The sequence below is a fragment of the Columba livia genome, chromosome 4 (assembly GCF_036013475.1).
Source record: "Columba livia isolate bColLiv1 breed racing homer chromosome 4, bColLiv1.pat.W.v2, whole genome shotgun sequence".
Lineage (NCBI taxonomy): Eukaryota > Metazoa > Chordata > Aves > Columbiformes > Columbidae > Columba > Columba livia.
This window is the reverse complement of record NC_088605.1, coordinates 25,848,975-25,866,769: the sequence shown is the minus strand read 5'-3', so window position 1 is coordinate 25,866,769 and position 17,795 is coordinate 25,848,975. Positions and strand designations below refer to the sequence as shown.

The following is a 17,795-nucleotide window of genomic DNA, read 5'->3' as shown; positions in this document are numbered from 1 at the left end:
TGTCCCTCTGCTGGACTTGCCCCACTTTGTCAGCCTCTCTTGTACTGAAGACCCAGAAAGGGAGGCGATACCCAGATGCAGCCTCACACAGAGCAGAGCTGTGATAACTTCCCTTGAGTTTCTGGCAATGCTGCTGCTGGAGTAGCCAAGCACGTGCTTAAACTTCACTGCCTCAACAAGAAAGGTTTCCGAGGCTCTTAAATGTACAAGCAAAGGGCATTCTTGAGGCCACTGTTGCTTGAAGTTTTGATACCTGACTTTTGTGGGAGGCTTGGTTTTGTTTGTTTTTTTTTTTTTTTTTTCTTGGAAGGGATAAGAGAGATTACATTGAAAATGCTTAAAATTCAGAGCCTCAAAAACCTGCAGTGTTTCATTCATTAAAAAGAAGAGTGAGGGTATATAGCTTCACTTGCTTGTGAGACTTCAGTTTACATAGATGAGCAGTTTGTCCAAACATGCACAAGACAGTCTTACAAATATAAAACTTTGTTAACACCACGGCAACTCTGCTACCATTAGAATTTTTGCATTAGCTGCACAAGTGCTTTCTCAGCCTGTAGTATGCAGGCCACGCTGCATCCAGGATTGCACACTATTAGGTTTATAATCATGCTATTAACAGGGTTTTAGCTGGTTTTAAAGATACATAAATATGAAGTATAATAATGGCTGTAGCCACAAAAACCATGTAGGTTTATTGCATGGTAGATTCAAACATAATCAATATTATAGTTTTAAGATTAAGATTAATTGACAGGTTTGTTTGGTTTTTTACAAGGTGAGGGTTTCTCTTACAAGCAAGAGAAGATATAATAATAGTACTCCTTAAATCTCCAAATCAGAGAAGTGCCCCTCAAGACAAAGTAACTGTTATTGAACAAGCTGCTGGGCTTCCCAATAATTGGGTGAAGTTTTAGTGGTCACACTGTACAGTTTGTCAAGCCACAAAGATACTTTACTTAAAGATCATACGAACAAACTCGAAGTTCTTTAATACTTGATACCAAATCTGATTAATTAATTTAGAGAGCATTAATGTTGTAAATATGGAAAGTGAAACAAATGAAACTGAAAGATTAAAACTGAATTTAAACTGAAAAAATGGCATGTACTGAATATTTTATGTTTACAGAATCTTCAGCTGCTTGGAGCAACAGCAATCGAAGATAAACTACAAGACAAAGTGCCTGAAACCATAGAGACACTAATGAAAGCAGACATAAAAATTTGGATACTTACTGGGGACAAACAAGAGACTGCCATTAACATCGGTATTATATTTGCAATTATTTGATGGCTTTATTACAGATTTAGAAATTACAGAAGTTGCTAGAGTGAAATTGCTTTCAGAAGAGAAAGGCATCTTGTAAAAAATAATATTATATGACATTCCAGAATTTAATGCAAGTTGCATTCAAAAAATTTGCAAAGCTAAGGGAGATCTGCTTGTTCTTTGCTGTAACTCCCTGTAAAGATGTTTTTTGTCCTTCTGCTGAGTTCTTTTACTGGAGAAAGTGCTTTGTTATATTATAATGGATTCTTGTGGAACAAATTTTTGAAAACAAAAATGTTTTTAACAGGTCACTCCTGTAAACTTTTGAGAAAGAACATGGGACTAATTGTTATAAACGAAGCCTCTCTTGATGTAAGTAAAACCTGCAAAGTTTTCAGTTAACGAAATGTTATCTTACTGCATAAAATACCTAGATGTCATGGTGGAGGTGACCTGAAAAATAACTTGGAGCATCTGTTTGTCTGAACAAACACATAAAATTCTGCTAAAACCACTTTTTGGTGTTTTTTTATCTTTCTGTTTGTTTTGGAGGGTGCTTTTTTGTTTGTTTTTAGAATCTTCTCAGTTAATTTTAGTATTGCATACTTGGAAGTCCGTATGTTGTTTGTGATAAAATGTTACCGAATGGCTAGAAACTTAGTCTACAGCTTCCAAAACCACAGAGTAGCTACTACACAAGTGAACCTCAGAATGATGAGCAAACAAATGTGATGTCATAAAATGACTCCATCTGTGCAGGCAACAAAGTCAGGAGCTTCAAATGCTCCTAGTAGCACCTAGCAGAGCCCAAATAAACTAATCCTAAATTCCTTTCTAATGCTGTTTCTTACAGAATACTTTGAATATGCCAATAATTAATAGCTATTATGTGATTAAACAGCTGAAATTGTAGTCAGCTGTTGAAGTACAAGTTAAAACTGGCAACTTGCAAGTGTACAGTACTTTGTAGAAAAAAGATTCTTTAGATAATGCAGGAATGCAATATTAAGTGAGAAATCCCATCAGGGGAAAAAAATAACTCCTGTTGCCACCGTCTAAGGGAACCTTATATTAACTTAGAAGTGGAAGAATTTCCTCAGTGGGAAAACTCACTGCCCAGAAGACCTCAGGAGAAAACCCTGAAATGAAGTTTACCTTACTCTGTATTGCGGTCAGGTTGCTCGGGAGAGAGAAAGGGACAGAAAAGTTAAAAGAAACTACGAGAACTGGCAACTGAGGGGGAGTGCCTTAACTGAAGGATTCAGTGATAGCATGTAAGAGAATGCAGCAACAGAAATTAAAATGCTACTTTTTTTTTAAAATAAGGACTTCTAAAAAATGTTTTGACCTATTTAGAATAACACATTTTCAATACTAGTATGAATTTTATCATTGTGACTATACTTCAAATATAAATTGTTTTAAGCAGCATATTTTTGCTAATAAAAGTTAAAATAAATTCCCAAACACAGGACAAGTAGAAGCTATTGTTTAACATCTGGAACCAGAGTCTGTTGATATAGAAAGCAACTTTTGACACAAGTAGCCTGTCATATTCATGAAAAAAGGCTTTTTTTTTTTCCTTAGTTTAGTTCATTGCATAGCTTTGGAAACCTTGTGACCCTTGTTCAAGCCCTTAACTTTGCTTTTGAGTTCTTCACTCTTCAACCAATCTCTGAGTAAAAATTAACCAATGCAAGTGAGAACTTCTGTCTTATATTTAGGTTATTTACACAGACTGCTGGTTTTCAAAACTACTACAATACTTTATAGATTAGAAGTGTGAAAGACTGACTACTTTGTATACTTCTTGATATATAATGAAATAAAGTGAGGTAGATTTGTTTAACCACAAGGAGTCTAATTAAAACTCAGTAAACAAGCGTTGCACATTAATCACTTCTAGTGTGATCACTAAAATGGTGAATAAATATATATTAAGTGATGTATTTTAAAAATAAATGTATGTGAATATTGTTTAAGAATAAAAGATAGTATGAGATAGGGAGTGCGGTACAGCTACCGTATCTCATACTGAAGTGTCTAGATTCTGTGGAGACTGAGATATCCTTCCCTGCATGCACAGTGTACGTTCAGCGTACATGGGGATGCAGATATTGTATGGCAGCTGAAATTGCATATGCAAACTGGTTGCTTGCTAATCTTTCTGTGGTGATAATGTAAATCATGTTTTTTGAGAGCAGATAAATGCAGTAATAGGATAGTTTGAGGACAAGAGGCAGTTCTAAAAATAATAATAAGTTTGCTCTGTGGCAATATTGTAACAAGATACTCCATTAAAAGTTTTCTGCCTTGCTTGATGGTGCATGTTTCACTGTTTGATTAGTGTATACCTTGTGTCTTATCTTTAACTTACTGATGTGGTTGGAATGAGATGTCAGTCTCCATTTATAGTGCGACTGGTTGAGTCAAAAATGGCTTTGAAATTTATTCTAATAGAGGAGCAGAGCAAGTCTCAGGAAATGGAGGGAGGAGTGGGCTGCTGCGATTGCAGAACCTCGAGTCAGTGCAGCTGCAAGGGTGGATGCAATTCCTCTTTCCTTTCTGCATACCAACAGCTGGCAAGAGGCTGTAATAGTTAGTTGGAATATGGCTGTAATACTTAGTTAAAGAATATGGCTGAAACTGGCTTTTGAGCAGCGTAGATCCACCTCTTGTACTGGGACTCTGTCCCTTACCTTGCAGAGGAACTGTGCGCCCATGAGGGCTGCTGGACAAACCAGTTCCCTCCACACGGGAGGAACTGAGCAGCTCTGAACACTTAAAAGAAAAAAATCCCAGTGTGGTGGGAACTGCGTTTAGGGTCTTGGAGAAGAGTTGGTCTGTGTGTAGTCCTTTCCTCCTTGGCTCTGCAAGGTATGGTACAGCCTCTTGGCTATGTGAAGGCATTGGTACGTTCATAGGAGTTAGGAAGGTTGGCTGCTCCTGGTCTGCACCCCCTTCACAGTACTGGAAAGAGTGGCAGTAAGTGGATGATTCTTGCCCTTGCTTCTGCAATAATAGTGCAATATCTGCTGCTTCTAAAAAGGAACTAGCTCAACACTAATCCTTTCAGGGACAGGCAGAGTACCCTGTCCCCAGGACATGTAAAACAGATTTAACAAAATAAATACCTCCTCAATTTGGTCATTATTATGACCCTAGCATGCAAGACAGAAGAAGTTGGAGTAAAAAATGTTTTATGTATATATATTTGTTTAGACTGTATCCCAGCTCTGAGCTGAGTTTAAAAAGAATATGCTGAAATAAGAGATCTATTTTGTATGAACCATTACCCTTATTTATGGAATTAAAAGACAAATACCCCAAATTCCACTCCCTCTGCCCAGTTAGCATTGGCTGGGATAGAACTGGAAAGACTTCTACAGAGCATTTATGTATCTCTAATTTTTTGCAACATTATTTGTTTTGAGGCTCCATTCCCATGAACATCTACTTAGGTTCACAAACAGAATATGTTTTTGTTAGTAAGTTCTTAAAATTGTATAAAAGAACATTGGGTTTTATTTTACCTTAATATTAACTTAATGGACTGCTAAATTTCATTATAGTACTGGTCAACATAGACTGAAATAATATTCTTTTGATTATGAACTTCAATAATAATAGAAAATAGTTTGATTACCATTCAGTTTCACTGAGAAATGTTTAATGGAAATAGTGTACAAGCAAATAGAGCATGTTTTGATTTAAATTTTAATTTAACGCACCAGATTTCAGTATAGAACTGCATGTAAGCCCACAAAGGAATTTCAAATGTGACAGGTTTACAGTTGATGTGTTTTGTATTGTCTTGGGGATTTTTTGTTTGTTTCAATATGTAGCATGAAGCTACCTGGTGGCATGTCTGTTTATGATAAAAAATTAAGGTAAATTTAAACAGGAGAGTTTATACTGCAGGTATGAGAAGAAACAATAGATGAGAGGAATATGAAGTTTCAGGCTCTTGTATTCCTTAAATTTGCTCAGAAGCTAAATGGTCCACAGAGATGAAAAATCGACACTTCCTTTATGTTGCAATATTTCTTAATCAGAAAAGGCACTCTAGAAAATAGATACAAAAGTGATTGTCATTCTAAGGACTTTCTAACCAGTGAATATCAAGAAGGCCAGTGGAATCAAAGCAGGCAGAAACCATGGACAACTGTGTGCAGAACTGGGCACAGTTGGGAAAGGCAAAGCAGTATCTTTGGGAGAGTTTGAGATTTGTAATTACTTCTTGATGTTTTATTTTTAGGTAGTTATACCAAATTTTATTTATGTACAGCTGATATCACCGAAATAGCACAATTATTTGGTTTTTAAAGTTGTAGAAAAATATAGGAACATCATTGTCATGGGATGTTACTGTTTTCCAAATTCAGTGTTTTGTAAGCAAAAGTTTTGTTTTCTTCTTCCTATCTCCTATAAAAACCCTTCTGACTCCTGGGCTGTGAAGCAGGAAATAAGAGTATGTTGTAGGTCTGTGAAGGCCACTCAAAAAGAAAGAAATGCAACAAGCAGGTTTTTTTCTTCTTTGTGACACTGTGTGATAGAGCTGTACTGTAACTAGCTAGATATTCGTGACTTCCCCACAGCAGGCTATGGGTCCTGCTGCAGAAACACATATGAATGTGTTGTCTACTGCATATAATCTGGAGTTCTCAGTACTGGATCACAGAATAGTGATTTGTTTAGATATTACTCAAACTGTCCTTAGTAACTGAAAAATACAAAATATGAACACATATGTAGTTGATGTGGACTTCTCTTACAATATAGATTTAATATTAAGGTTATGATTGTCAGTTATAGTGCTTGTACTTATGAATTATCTTTGACATTTCTTTTAATAATCTTCTAAACATTTAGGGCTATTTTATGTAATAGTGAACAGAAATTGTTTTTCTGGTATCCATATATATATAAATTTTCTTTTGCATAGGTATATAGAAAACTTATTTAATAATTAATTTTAGCAAACATTTATTCAACTGAGCATTAAAAGTTCCACCACAACTTACACGTATTTTTTTTGGCAGCATGAGAGCAATCCTGCACAATGATACTGTCTATTTGATAGCATAATTAAAAGGTAATTTCCTCAGAAAAGGAAATGCCATTATTTCTCATCACACTGAAAAATAATTTGGACTTAAGAATAGCAGGAATTAAAAATAATGAACACAATTTTTTTGTACAACAGGGAACGAGAGAGACACTCAGTCATCATTGCAGTACTCTTGGTGATGCTTTGAGGAAGGAAAATGATTTTGCTCTCATCATTGATGGTAAATCTCTGAAGTATGCTTTGACATTTGGAGTGAGACAATATTTCCTGGATTTGGCTTTGTCTTGTAAAGCTGTTATTTGTTGCAGGTAAGATTGATGTTATTCTTGCTCTATGGTATTTTTATTGACATATAAAAATTAATAAATTTATTTCAGAGAAAAATACACATATCCATGTCATCAGACCATGAAATAGATTAAAAAATAAAATTAAAAAAACACACCACTTTAGTAGCTAAACTTGTGAAATATGGTCATTCAAACAAAATATTTCTGAAGTGCAGTCTGCTACAGAGTATACCTGTCAAACAAAGTCATTCAGGTTACATATACCTAGAAAAATAATTTGTTATCCATCAAGGATAGTCTTAGCAAGATTGAGACACTGATCTTAACCTAAAATTGATACTACAGTTATCTGCAGGTTTTAGCACATCTTGATTCTTTTGTAAAGCTTCCTCTGCAGGCAAGATTGTTTTGTAAGCCATGGATTACATTGTGAAGGAAGTGCACAGAAATGTTAAAGATACTACTCTGGGTGATTTTTATTTCATGAAGCTGGTTAAAATACCTATAATTATTACTCCTGATTGTTTTGGGGTTCTCTTATACAATCAGATATTTAATGCTTTCCTGGAAACATCAGCCGTTAGTGTAAGCTCACCGTAACAAGACAACTTTTTCCATATTAAAGAAAGTTAAGTATCTACATTCTTTAAGTGTACACACTATGAAAGCAGTTTGATTTGCCTTTTAATATTTCCAAATTTATATTAAGGAAGGAATAAGTAGGACTATATAAGTGATAACTTCCATGTTTTGGGGCCTTCTTACATTTTTACGGCTTTAAACACAAAAACTGCAAGCACCTCCTGAGCAGTACATCACCTTTTCTACATTTGAATGATTGAACAAAAAGGGACATTGGGTACTTGGTAGCTAGATAAACATGAACTGCTCCTGTTGATGTTTAAAGAACTTGACTTAGACCAAGTGATTAATGTGTCAAAAAGCAGATTCAAGGACTTTTCTTTATGAGATCATTGGCAACACAGGTAGGATATCTGTATTAGAAATGCAATCAAGCATTCCACAACTGTGGAAATTGCTCTTATTTTCATCACTGTCTGAGGTAACTCTTAACCAGCTTAGCCAGTTAATGTTTTCAGAGTATTTTTTCACTATTTTGACCTTTGTAGTAGCATAGAAAAAGCTGTTTCCTATATTAAAATAAGAAAACTCAGAAACAAGGTATTCCGGTTCTTCTAGAGTCCATATAGCTTGCTGTTTCTCAGTATACAGGTGTCACAAGTTCAAGTTCTCTCAGTTGCTGTAGTACTGAAAATTTAGGATTGTCTCTGTATTCAAGTTACATCTAATTCCATTTTTAAATAGAGTGCTATGTCTGACTTTAATTGCCTTGGAAAAAACTCTGTGGAAAATTGCGTCAGCTTGGATTTTGTACAAGAACAAAATAATTCTTAGAATTCAGCATCAGTTCTTACCAAATTCAAATCTTCTTTCAATAAATTATATGAGCTTACTACCTACTACCTCATGATTGCCTATCTTATCATCTACCTGAAGGTAAAGACATGGTGTGTACAAATGTGAAAACTGTTGTAAATACACCTGAATAGACTGTGTGGTTTTGATTAGTAAGAAATAAATGAAAGGTTCTCATGTTCAGGTAGAGAGTTTAATAATGTTCCATTAAGATAAAGCAGATAAATCTGAAAAATCAGTGTTGAAAATGGAGCTAGTTTTGTGCCTTGCAAAAGGACGGGGAAAAACAAATGAAGTTAGGATACCCAAATAAGCACCTGGTCTTCCATCTTTCCATCCTTTCAGTCAAGTGATATGTTATGCCACCAAGTGATTTTTTTTAATTTTTTTTTTAATGGTTTAGCTTTGTAGCCATGCTCCAGCATGAAATATTCTGAATTTCAAACAAAGTCTTACTGTCTTTTAAAACTAGATCTTACATTAATACACAGTTTATACTGTGTGTAAACATTTTGCTAAGGGCAGTGGTCTTTCTGACAAGCAAGTTGGAGCCTGGTGCTTGTTCTACTATTTCCAATTTTACTCAGTATAATAAGTAACAAGCAGGAAATGCATGTAGAACTGCTCTTTCAAAACTGTTTCTTCACTTTCCTTGACGTGAAAATATATTTTATGCTTTTTGAAGAGACAATATTGCTGTTTGTGTTGGACTACAGAACCATTGAGGGATGTTCTGTACATATAGCTTTTATTCTGCACATACAGACTTTTATTGGTAACATTTTTGCGATGAAACAACAGAAAGTGCAAAATGGAAGTTTCTGTTCTGGTAGTGTTCTCTCTGACATTTCTAACATTTCCATAAGATACTTAGGTCAGCTGGTTTCAATACATGTCTAGGTATATGCTCTGACATATTTTGTGGTTGTTTAAAAATTGGCTGCAGGTTTAAAACTAAAATATTTGCTTGTAGCACTCACTGCTTTAGTATGTGTTTTTTTAATATCACATGCTTCTCAGAAGTCAGAAATCTGACAAAAAAAATCTGTTAGTGCTCCATCATTAGTAAAAAAAAAAAAATTCCCTTGTTTGTGAGCTGAAAATAATTTTAAAATGTTTAATTAATATAAATCACTTATATTGTTCTGACTAAATGAAAATGTATGTCTCTTTTCTGTCCATATAAAGGCAGTAAACATTTTAAGCACTCCTTGGTTTTAAAAGTACAAACTACGTCACTTTCTTTGAAGTTTTCAGACTGTATTCACTTGTTCAGAAGCATTTATTACCTATGGGTTCTTACAAGAAGACTAGCCATAACACAGATGAAGCTTACAAATATTCAGTAGTCATTTCACTTCAAAAATCTGTGTATGTTATTAATTCCAAGCAGATGTTTGGCTTAAAGACTTCCATGATTCTGAATTCCAACTTTATATTGGCTTCAGAGTAATGCATGCAAGAAGATTATTAGATGGGTTATTCAGTCATAAAAATGTACAACTAAGAGTGAACAAAATGAACATAAAATATTTTGTATTGATTTCACCATGAATTTAATACACCAGGCAATAAGTACCATCTTCCAACTGCCCTTATAACGTTGTCTAAAAGGGAAAGTAAAAAAAGATGAAAAAGTTCTTGGGTGAGGAATCTTCTGTAGCAGCTGGCAGTAGTGAGTCTTGATACAATACTCATCAGCAGAGTTCAAATAAAACATGTAACAAAAGACATAGACATGCTTTTTTATATACTTGGACCATAGAATTCTTCTAAAGGGCTACTGCCCAGAAGCTTTTGTGCCAGGTTCACCACAAGGCTGTACTCAACCCAAGTACCTTTCTCAGACATCTGACAGCGTGTGTTGCAGAGGCTGCTGAATAAAGTAGACTAGATAGCTACCTTCAATCCAAAGTCTGTATTATTTTTCACTCCTTTATTTTTTTTCCTATTGCAAAATTATGCTGTTAAATTTTATGCAACTTTTCTCTGATTTGTTGTACTTAAAGCTTAAGAAATTTTACTGAATTAGCACAGAATAAACATTGGGGTTTTTTTCAGGTGATGAGGCATCACCCACAGGTGAACTGTGAGAATGTGTCCTTTGGCATATAGAGGGGAGAACCAGGAGACCTACAAAGATGTTACTGAACCCAGTGGGAATTAGAATATTGTATGTGAGCAAAGATGAGTGTAGACACAGTGTACCCAGTTTCCATTAACAGCACTGTCTCAGTGTTAAGCCCCGTGGGCTAGAAAAGAGCATTAACCCCTGTGCTGGGAACCCAGTAACCTATCTGATGTAGAGGTTTAGGCTGTTTGTTGAAAGACTGTTTTTTTTCTTCCTAGAACTTTATATAGTAGACAAAAGGAGAATACAGTGACATTTGCCAGATGAACAATGGAAAATACTTTCTTTTTCTTTTATGAATGATCAGTGGTGGAGCTCATATAATTCTTCCGTTATTTCTTTTGTGGCATTGAAATTGGATCTAGAATAAGTCTATTCTGTAGTAAAATGAGTACCTCGGTGATACGGACTGAAGTAGTAAACTGATGTCACTGAAAGTGTGGTGTAGAGCAAAGTTATATGATCATGATGAGTGTGGCCTCAAGCTTCTCATTCTCCAGAAGACAAGGGAGCTTGTAGTTGAAACAAATAATAAAACAAATACACTTTAAATGTAATATTAAGGAATTTATAGAAGAGATAGTGTGCTTCCATTTCACAAGTTGCATATCTTGGGTGTGAAATAATATACAGGAAGGCAGATCATAATGTCTCAATTATTTTTTCTAATAATTTCTGTTTAAAATTTAATGTTTTAAAACAGTTCCAATATGCTTGATAAGTTGTCTTTGTCCACCAGGAATAGTTTGGGATCTCTTCCATTTCTTAAGTAGTCTGAGTTTCAAAAATGTTAGATAAGTTTTAACTAGTAAGAATTGTGTTTGTTAGTGTAATTTACTATTTTAGACAAAACTTTATTCATCATGCATGTTATATGAATAAATGTGTGTTTCAGGATGTAAAAACCATGTCTATAAAACCTTGGTTTCCTCCTACAGTTTTAAGCTGCGTTTCAGAATAATCACAATCGACCTTAAGATGGCTGAAAACTTACATAGTCTTTATTTTAGTGGGAAAGTGCTTTCCTTTCATAGGAGATTAATGTTGGTTTGGTGAAACTGCCATTTCTAAATGACATATTCATGAAAGTTTCTCAAAGACTGTTTCAGCTTTTGCTGGAATTACTGAGCTTTGGATTTGTTGATAGAGGAAATGGATAACAGGAAATGAATAATAGCAGTGTGATGTCTGAGATCTGGGGTTTTTTTCTGAACTTTTTCTGCTGCATTCACTTTTTCATGGAACACAATGAAATCAGTCACCAGCCTCAGTTCTTTGGGGTTTTTTTGCATTGCTGTTAGTGTTGTTTGTGATGATCTTCAGGAGCACATAAATGCCATAATACCCCTGAATTTTTGGTATGTGGCGGTAACATTTTTCCTTGTTACTGAGCTTTTGAGTGCTTTCTCTGTATGAAGCGGTGAACAGTGAAGATAGGGAAACACATTTTTTTGCATTTCCTATTGTTTCTACCAGGAAAAGAGAGGGACAGGGAGAGGGACACTTGACTCTAGTGCCAGGAATCACAAGAGTGGATTGCCACACTGCCTAGAGTTTGGTCCTTCCCTTCCCCACCCAGTGAAGCACGCCAGTCCTAGCACATAATTTTTGTGTATTATTTTCAGTTATTGTACCTCAAGTACTACAAGAACTGAATTTCACTAGAACTTCACAACATGAAATGAAAGGTACATGTGTGACACACACAGTGGTAGATGGAGGTAAAACGGATATAGTTTCATCAATAGAGCTTTTGAGTCATCCCTGGAATAATTTGTCCCCGCAACTGTGGACGTTTCCTTAATGACAGATAATTGGAATGGCCCTGAAAAGAACAAGGGAGAAGTTACCAGCAGTTAAACAAAGTGGAGGATCAAGAGTCAATGTTCAAAGTCGCCTCCTCTAATTTAGCAGTCTATGTTATGATAAGATAGTGGTGGTCCACGTTGACCTGTTTGTGTTGGCATCTGTGTATTAAATATCTTGTTGTTTGTTTACAAAATACATGTTCAAACAGAGGAAAATAGACAACCTAACAACAAAATATGCTGAAGTCTGCAATTGTTGTAAGTTAATAAAGCCAGTGGCAGTGTTTGGGGTTTCTTCCATTACTCTGTTTTAGGGGCCCATTGCTGTTTGATCTATGCATCTCCAGTCCTGTTAACAAATCAAAGGTTGCTATGAATTTCACTATGATTGTAATTTTAGCATGTAGTCTAAGGAGCAATAACAAATGCATGTCACTGAGCAGGATGTTAGTTTGCCTGGTTTTACTACCTTTTCACAGAACATAAAGTATGTTTTGAAAGTACATTCATTTGAAAGTCTCATATCTAAACCTTTTTCTTTCTGCTGCCTCTTAGGGTATCACCACTTCAAAAATCTGAAGTTGTAGAAATGGTTAAAAAACAAGTTAAGGTAGTAACTCTAGCGATTGGTGATGGAGCAAATGATGTTAGTATGATACAAACAGCACATGTTGGTGTTGGTATTAGTGGGAATGAAGGGCTGCAGGCTGCTAATTCTTCAGACTACTCAATTGCTCAGGTAAGTCATTAAACTGTAAAATACTGCTATAAAGTATTTTCATATCAGATTAATATTGGTGTATGCATGTTCTGATTATATGTTTGTTCATTTTTTTTGCAGTTCAAGTATTTGAAGAACTTGTTGTTGGTTCATGGAGCCTGGAACTATAACAGAGTAGCTAAATGCATCTTGTATTGTTTCTACAAGAATATAGTTCTTTATATTATCGAGGTAATTTTACAGTACAGTAAATGTTACTTCTGGAAAGTGAAAATTTTCTTTTTTGAGCTTTTGATTATTACATATGATTTAAACTGTCAATAAACACTAACTGAATTTTGCTTTTTAATAAACCGATTAATATTAAAGTGATTTTTCTTGAAGACCCAATTATCTTAAAAATATGTACTAAATATTAGTACTGAATGTACTACTGCTAGCTTATTAAAATTATGTATCTATTATATCAGTACAGTATTTTAGGAATACAGTTACAAGTAGCTTTAGATTTACCAAGATTTACCAAGTACGTGCTTACACTCTTTGAGCTGCTGTTTGTGATCTGAAGCCCTTTTGCAGGTCACTCTTGAACTGCAGAGTTGTTCAAAACAGTATTTAGAGTTTTTACATATATGTTTAGTTGCACTGTTGCATACCTGTCACCCGTTGATGGGGTAACCATGCCTCCTTAGGCTCTAGTTCATGAGCAGACATACTTTCCTGAAAGTAGCTGACCTAATTTTCTCACCTAGGATTTTAAGGAGTCTGAAGTCCTGTGAAAAATTCAGTAGTATGAGAGGACTGTATTGTAATAAATATGTGTTTATTGGTAGGTATGGTTAAGACAGCATGTATAGCTATAGTTTTTGTTACAATCATGACTACATGGCAACCTTGGAATTTTTAGCATATTTTTAAAGGGATTTTTAGTTTTTTTTCTCCCTCCTCTTCATTTACGGTTCCTCTTTTTCTTTCAACACCTGCTTGCTTTCTTATAACCAAATATATATCTAGTAATTATGTTTAGAATTGATTCAAACTTTATATTCGCAGTTATACTTTGGGTTTAAAATACATGAAAAAAGTTGCTGCAAAGCTTGATTGCAAAATAAGTCTTCGTATTTTTACATTAATGAGGTTAACAATTATTCTTAAAACTTTCTTAGTTTTTTTAATGCATTTCCAAATTAATACCTTAAACTTGCAGAGTATGTATCTTGCTTTTATTGAAAGAAAATGCCTTATTTCTGTTAGACCTAACGTAAACATTAGGTTAATATTTCCAAATTTGATATTTATGTGAGTGATCTTACAGTGTTGCAATATTTGAAAATGCTTTAAACATTTGTTTATGTACAAGTATTGTAGCCAAAAAGTGTGCATTTTTCTTAGCCTGTTCTTACATTTTCTAAATTCTCCTTTTTTTCCTCTTTGTTATTAACATAAATAGATTTCAATCTAAGTAGTAGCAAGTTCGTATGTTTAGAATATATACTTTAGAAAAACAAAGAAAGAAGCTATAGAAAAAGCAAATCCATTAAGGATTTTTTTTGCTTTAGAAGTGATGGCAGACTTCAGATCCTACATTCCAAAAGCTGAATATCTGATTAAATTATCAGACTTTCAGAAGTACTGATTAGCAGTGCCTCTTGAAATATTTGAAAAATCAGTATTAATGTATACTTTGTGGTCATAGAAAACGTACAAAGTAGGCTTTAGAACATACTACCTTATTTTTCTTAACATTCTATTATTGTCACCTGCAAACACATTGTAAATTTATAACTTCAGTCAGATATACATATCCCACCCTTTATATTCTTCGTGAAAGCAAGTTAAATGCAAGATACAGAGATCATAGTCTAAAAATACAAAAGACTAGAAGAGGTAGTCTGTGCCTCCTGAGCAGATGGAAGGGCAAAGAGATCATTTTTGTATGGGTTACGACCCTTTCTATATTGTGCACACAAGCATTTTACCATGCACACCTTCTCTGGAAGACAAGATGACTTCAGCTTTAATTCCTGTATAACTGACGTTTGTCAGCTCGGAAAACTTTCACAGATGTTAATAGCTCATGTCAATACTGTGGGTGAATGGGCAGAAATTCATCATTGAATGTCTCTAGAAAGGACAACTGCCAGTCTTGAATCTCTCTTTTCAGTTTTTTGTACGGATCAGGCGTGGGAGCAGAGAGCTCAATGAGTATTTGTAAGCTGCTGCTTAATATGCAGAAATGCTACATCAGAAAAACGTCTGTGAAGCTTTTGTGGCCACACCTCCTCTGTCTTGGAGTTTAGAAAATAACACTATGAAAGGCATGTCTGGAAAGTTGCTTTAAATAAGTTTCCTTTTATTTGGCTGACAGCAACTAAAAATACCTACCTTTACTTAATAAATATATACTGTATTTTAAAATATCTGCTCAGTACTAATCAAGTAATATAATAGATTCCATTTAATCTAAGATACAGCCTTTTTTGTAAGCATTTGTGGGGTGATGCAAAATAAGTGCTATTGGTTTCTTGATTCAGAAAATGGTAAAGGTCTGTAGTAATACTCCTGCACGCTGATTAGTGTTTATTGACTTTTAAACTCGTAAGAAACTGAATCTGGTTTGTAATAACTTTTTCTACTCTGTGTCTTGACTCAGCAAATATTTAAACATGGACCTCATCTTTTCTATGGGACTAGTCCCAGTAACTTTAGAGGCTATACTATGAAAGTATCATTCTAAATTGCAAGTGAAAACTTTGAATTTCTATTAGACTGCTAATGTACATTATGAAACTTGTGTCGAGCCTCACACTCATATAGGAGAAGCCTATGCAGATTTTCGGACGTAATTTGAGGGTCTGTATTTACCTTCTGATGATAGTTGAGATTGATCTAGTGATTGGGAACTCCTTTGTGGGTTTGTTTTGGTTTTATAACTACCATTACTCTATATACTCTTGTTAAACTGATTCTTTTGTGAAGTTACACAAATCTCTCTTCAACATCGGAGGGACGAAATTTTCCTACTCCTGATTTTTTGTTTTGCTAGATAATAATAACTAGTAAATACATAAATTTACTGGTTTATGTTAAATAAAAAAGGCTTACAATTAAAAAGAAAATAATTTTTGAAGATCTGCCTAGGTCATTTATGTTTCTCACATAGGGGAAGATTCAAACAAAAGAGTATGAGAGAATAGGACACAAACAGAAAAAACAGATGCATGGAGTTCACATTTAAAGTTCAGTCACGGATCTTTAAACATGGCCATTTGTAACACATTAAGTTCAATTATACTGAGTAATTAGAGCTGGAACATCCTCTTTTTCATTTTTTATCTTTTTTTTTTTTCGCCCTGCCTGAGCCCTTTTCATCGCACCGTTGAATTAAACACTTTCTGCTGCTCCCGTCCCTAGCTGAAGTTTACCATTTTGTTCCTGATTTCCTCTGCCTGACACCTCAGGTGAATGATGCTTGTGGTCATTCTGAGACATGCAGAACCCCAAACATGAGCCAGGTTTCTGTTTATGCTCACACTGCTTCTAAGCTGTAGAGTTGAGGTGCTGTTGTTCAGTATGCCATTGCATACTCAATGCATGCGAACCACACCGAGTTCAGTTTAAAACATGACAGAAGAAAGCAATTGTGCTATTGCCCAGTTTTTTTGCATTGTATGCTTTGAAAACTTGGCTGTGAGCCTAAGTCTTTCATTTTCAATGGAAATTCTGTAGCAACTGAACTCCAAAATAGTCTGAATTTTCACTTCTCCCTCACATTAAGTGGGCTTAAGAAGTACTTCAGAGTGTTTCCTGTCCTTCTCTATAGAGGTGCTGGATTAGTACATTGAGCTGTTACAGTAGGGCCTGCCCGCTAGGAGAGAACTGGCTGAATCTGCTGCTAACTTAGTATCATGTACAATATGTTCTAAAAACTTATTTTACAGGTACAGCTGCTTTCATCATTCATCATAATCAGAGTGAAACACACTTGTCTATGAATAAATTTCCCACTCTGAAGTGAGAAATTGTCTGTTTCTTGTCACTGTCACTATTAACACTGTAGTAAGCTCCATAGAGGTTTTTTCATGTATGGTTAAGAGTGTAATCTTCTAGGGTCCAAGGTTTGGAAGTCAGGGTAAGTGGGTGACTTCCTATCTTCCCCTCTTACAGTTTGAGATGAGGGCTGTATTTATCCTTGCTGTTTCCCCCACACTACCACCATAGATTTTTTTTTAATGCGAACATTCGAATACTATATTGTAAACAATAGAAAATCCATGTTTCTGCTTAGATGTTAAAGATGCTGTCTCTTAAAACAGTATATCTGGTATTTCACTAAATAGTAGTGTTCTACTACAAAGGGCATTGTTTTTAGCCACATTAAAAGGTTTCTCTTCTCAGACACATTTTGGATAGATTGAGCAAGAACTTTAGAACCCGAGACTGGTACCCAACGTCATTTCTTCTTGGTTTGCATATAGAGTTCTGAGCAAGATTTGTTCCAGTTCCTTTTTACACTAAAACTTAATTGAAATGCCTGTAACTTGCATGCTTTCTTTGGAAGAAAGTAAGTACTTAAGATTTCAGGAAGTCACTGTTATAACTTGAAGGATTTCTTTACAATTCTACAGTAAAACTGTAGTTTTCAGAGTGTAAATAGCTTGAAAATTTTAACTGAAATTATGTACAAAATAAAACTGAAAGGTTTTTAAGGGATAAAATGATGCATAGCATTTCTGAGAGGCTTGGTAGTGACTACATACGTGACGTTCTATTATAAATGGAAATTTTATCATAAATTCTTGCATTTCTTTAAAACACTCCCTCAAAAACATTTTTAAGTGTTGCTTAGCGTCACTTCCCTTTAATAGAAGTGAATATCTGGAATAGGTTCAGTACATGTATTTAGGCCTTTCTTTTTATATTAAAGTTTAATAACTTTCCGACTGTTAGATAAATCACAAGAGAAAGTTAATATTCTTTCCATATACTCCGTGGTTATGAAGAGTCAAGTGTATGTCTACTTGTGGTCTATTTTATTTTCTTGCTAGAGAGTTGTACTTTTGT

The 17,795-nt window shown here is 34.8% G+C and overlaps 1 protein-coding gene across 10 annotated transcripts in view; it reads left to right on the top strand.

The window, feature by feature from the left end:
• The window catches only part of ATP8A1 (ATPase phospholipid transporting 8A1), a 107,297-nt gene that overhangs the window by 55,978 nt on the left and 33,524 nt on the right, over positions 1 to 17,795 (top strand). For all 10 annotated transcript variants that reach the window (XM_065060796.1, XM_065060794.1, XM_065060790.1 and 7 more), the window contains 5 exons: positions 1,133 to 1,271; positions 1,581 to 1,645; positions 6,480 to 6,652; positions 12,566 to 12,749; positions 12,852 to 12,962. In XM_065060796.1, the coding sequence (XP_064916868.1) occupies positions 1,133 to 1,271; positions 1,581 to 1,645; positions 6,480 to 6,652; positions 12,566 to 12,749; positions 12,852 to 12,962 (672 nt within the window). The remainder of the gene's footprint in view (positions 1 to 1,132; positions 1,272 to 1,580; positions 1,646 to 6,479; positions 6,653 to 12,565; positions 12,750 to 12,851; positions 12,963 to 17,795) is intronic.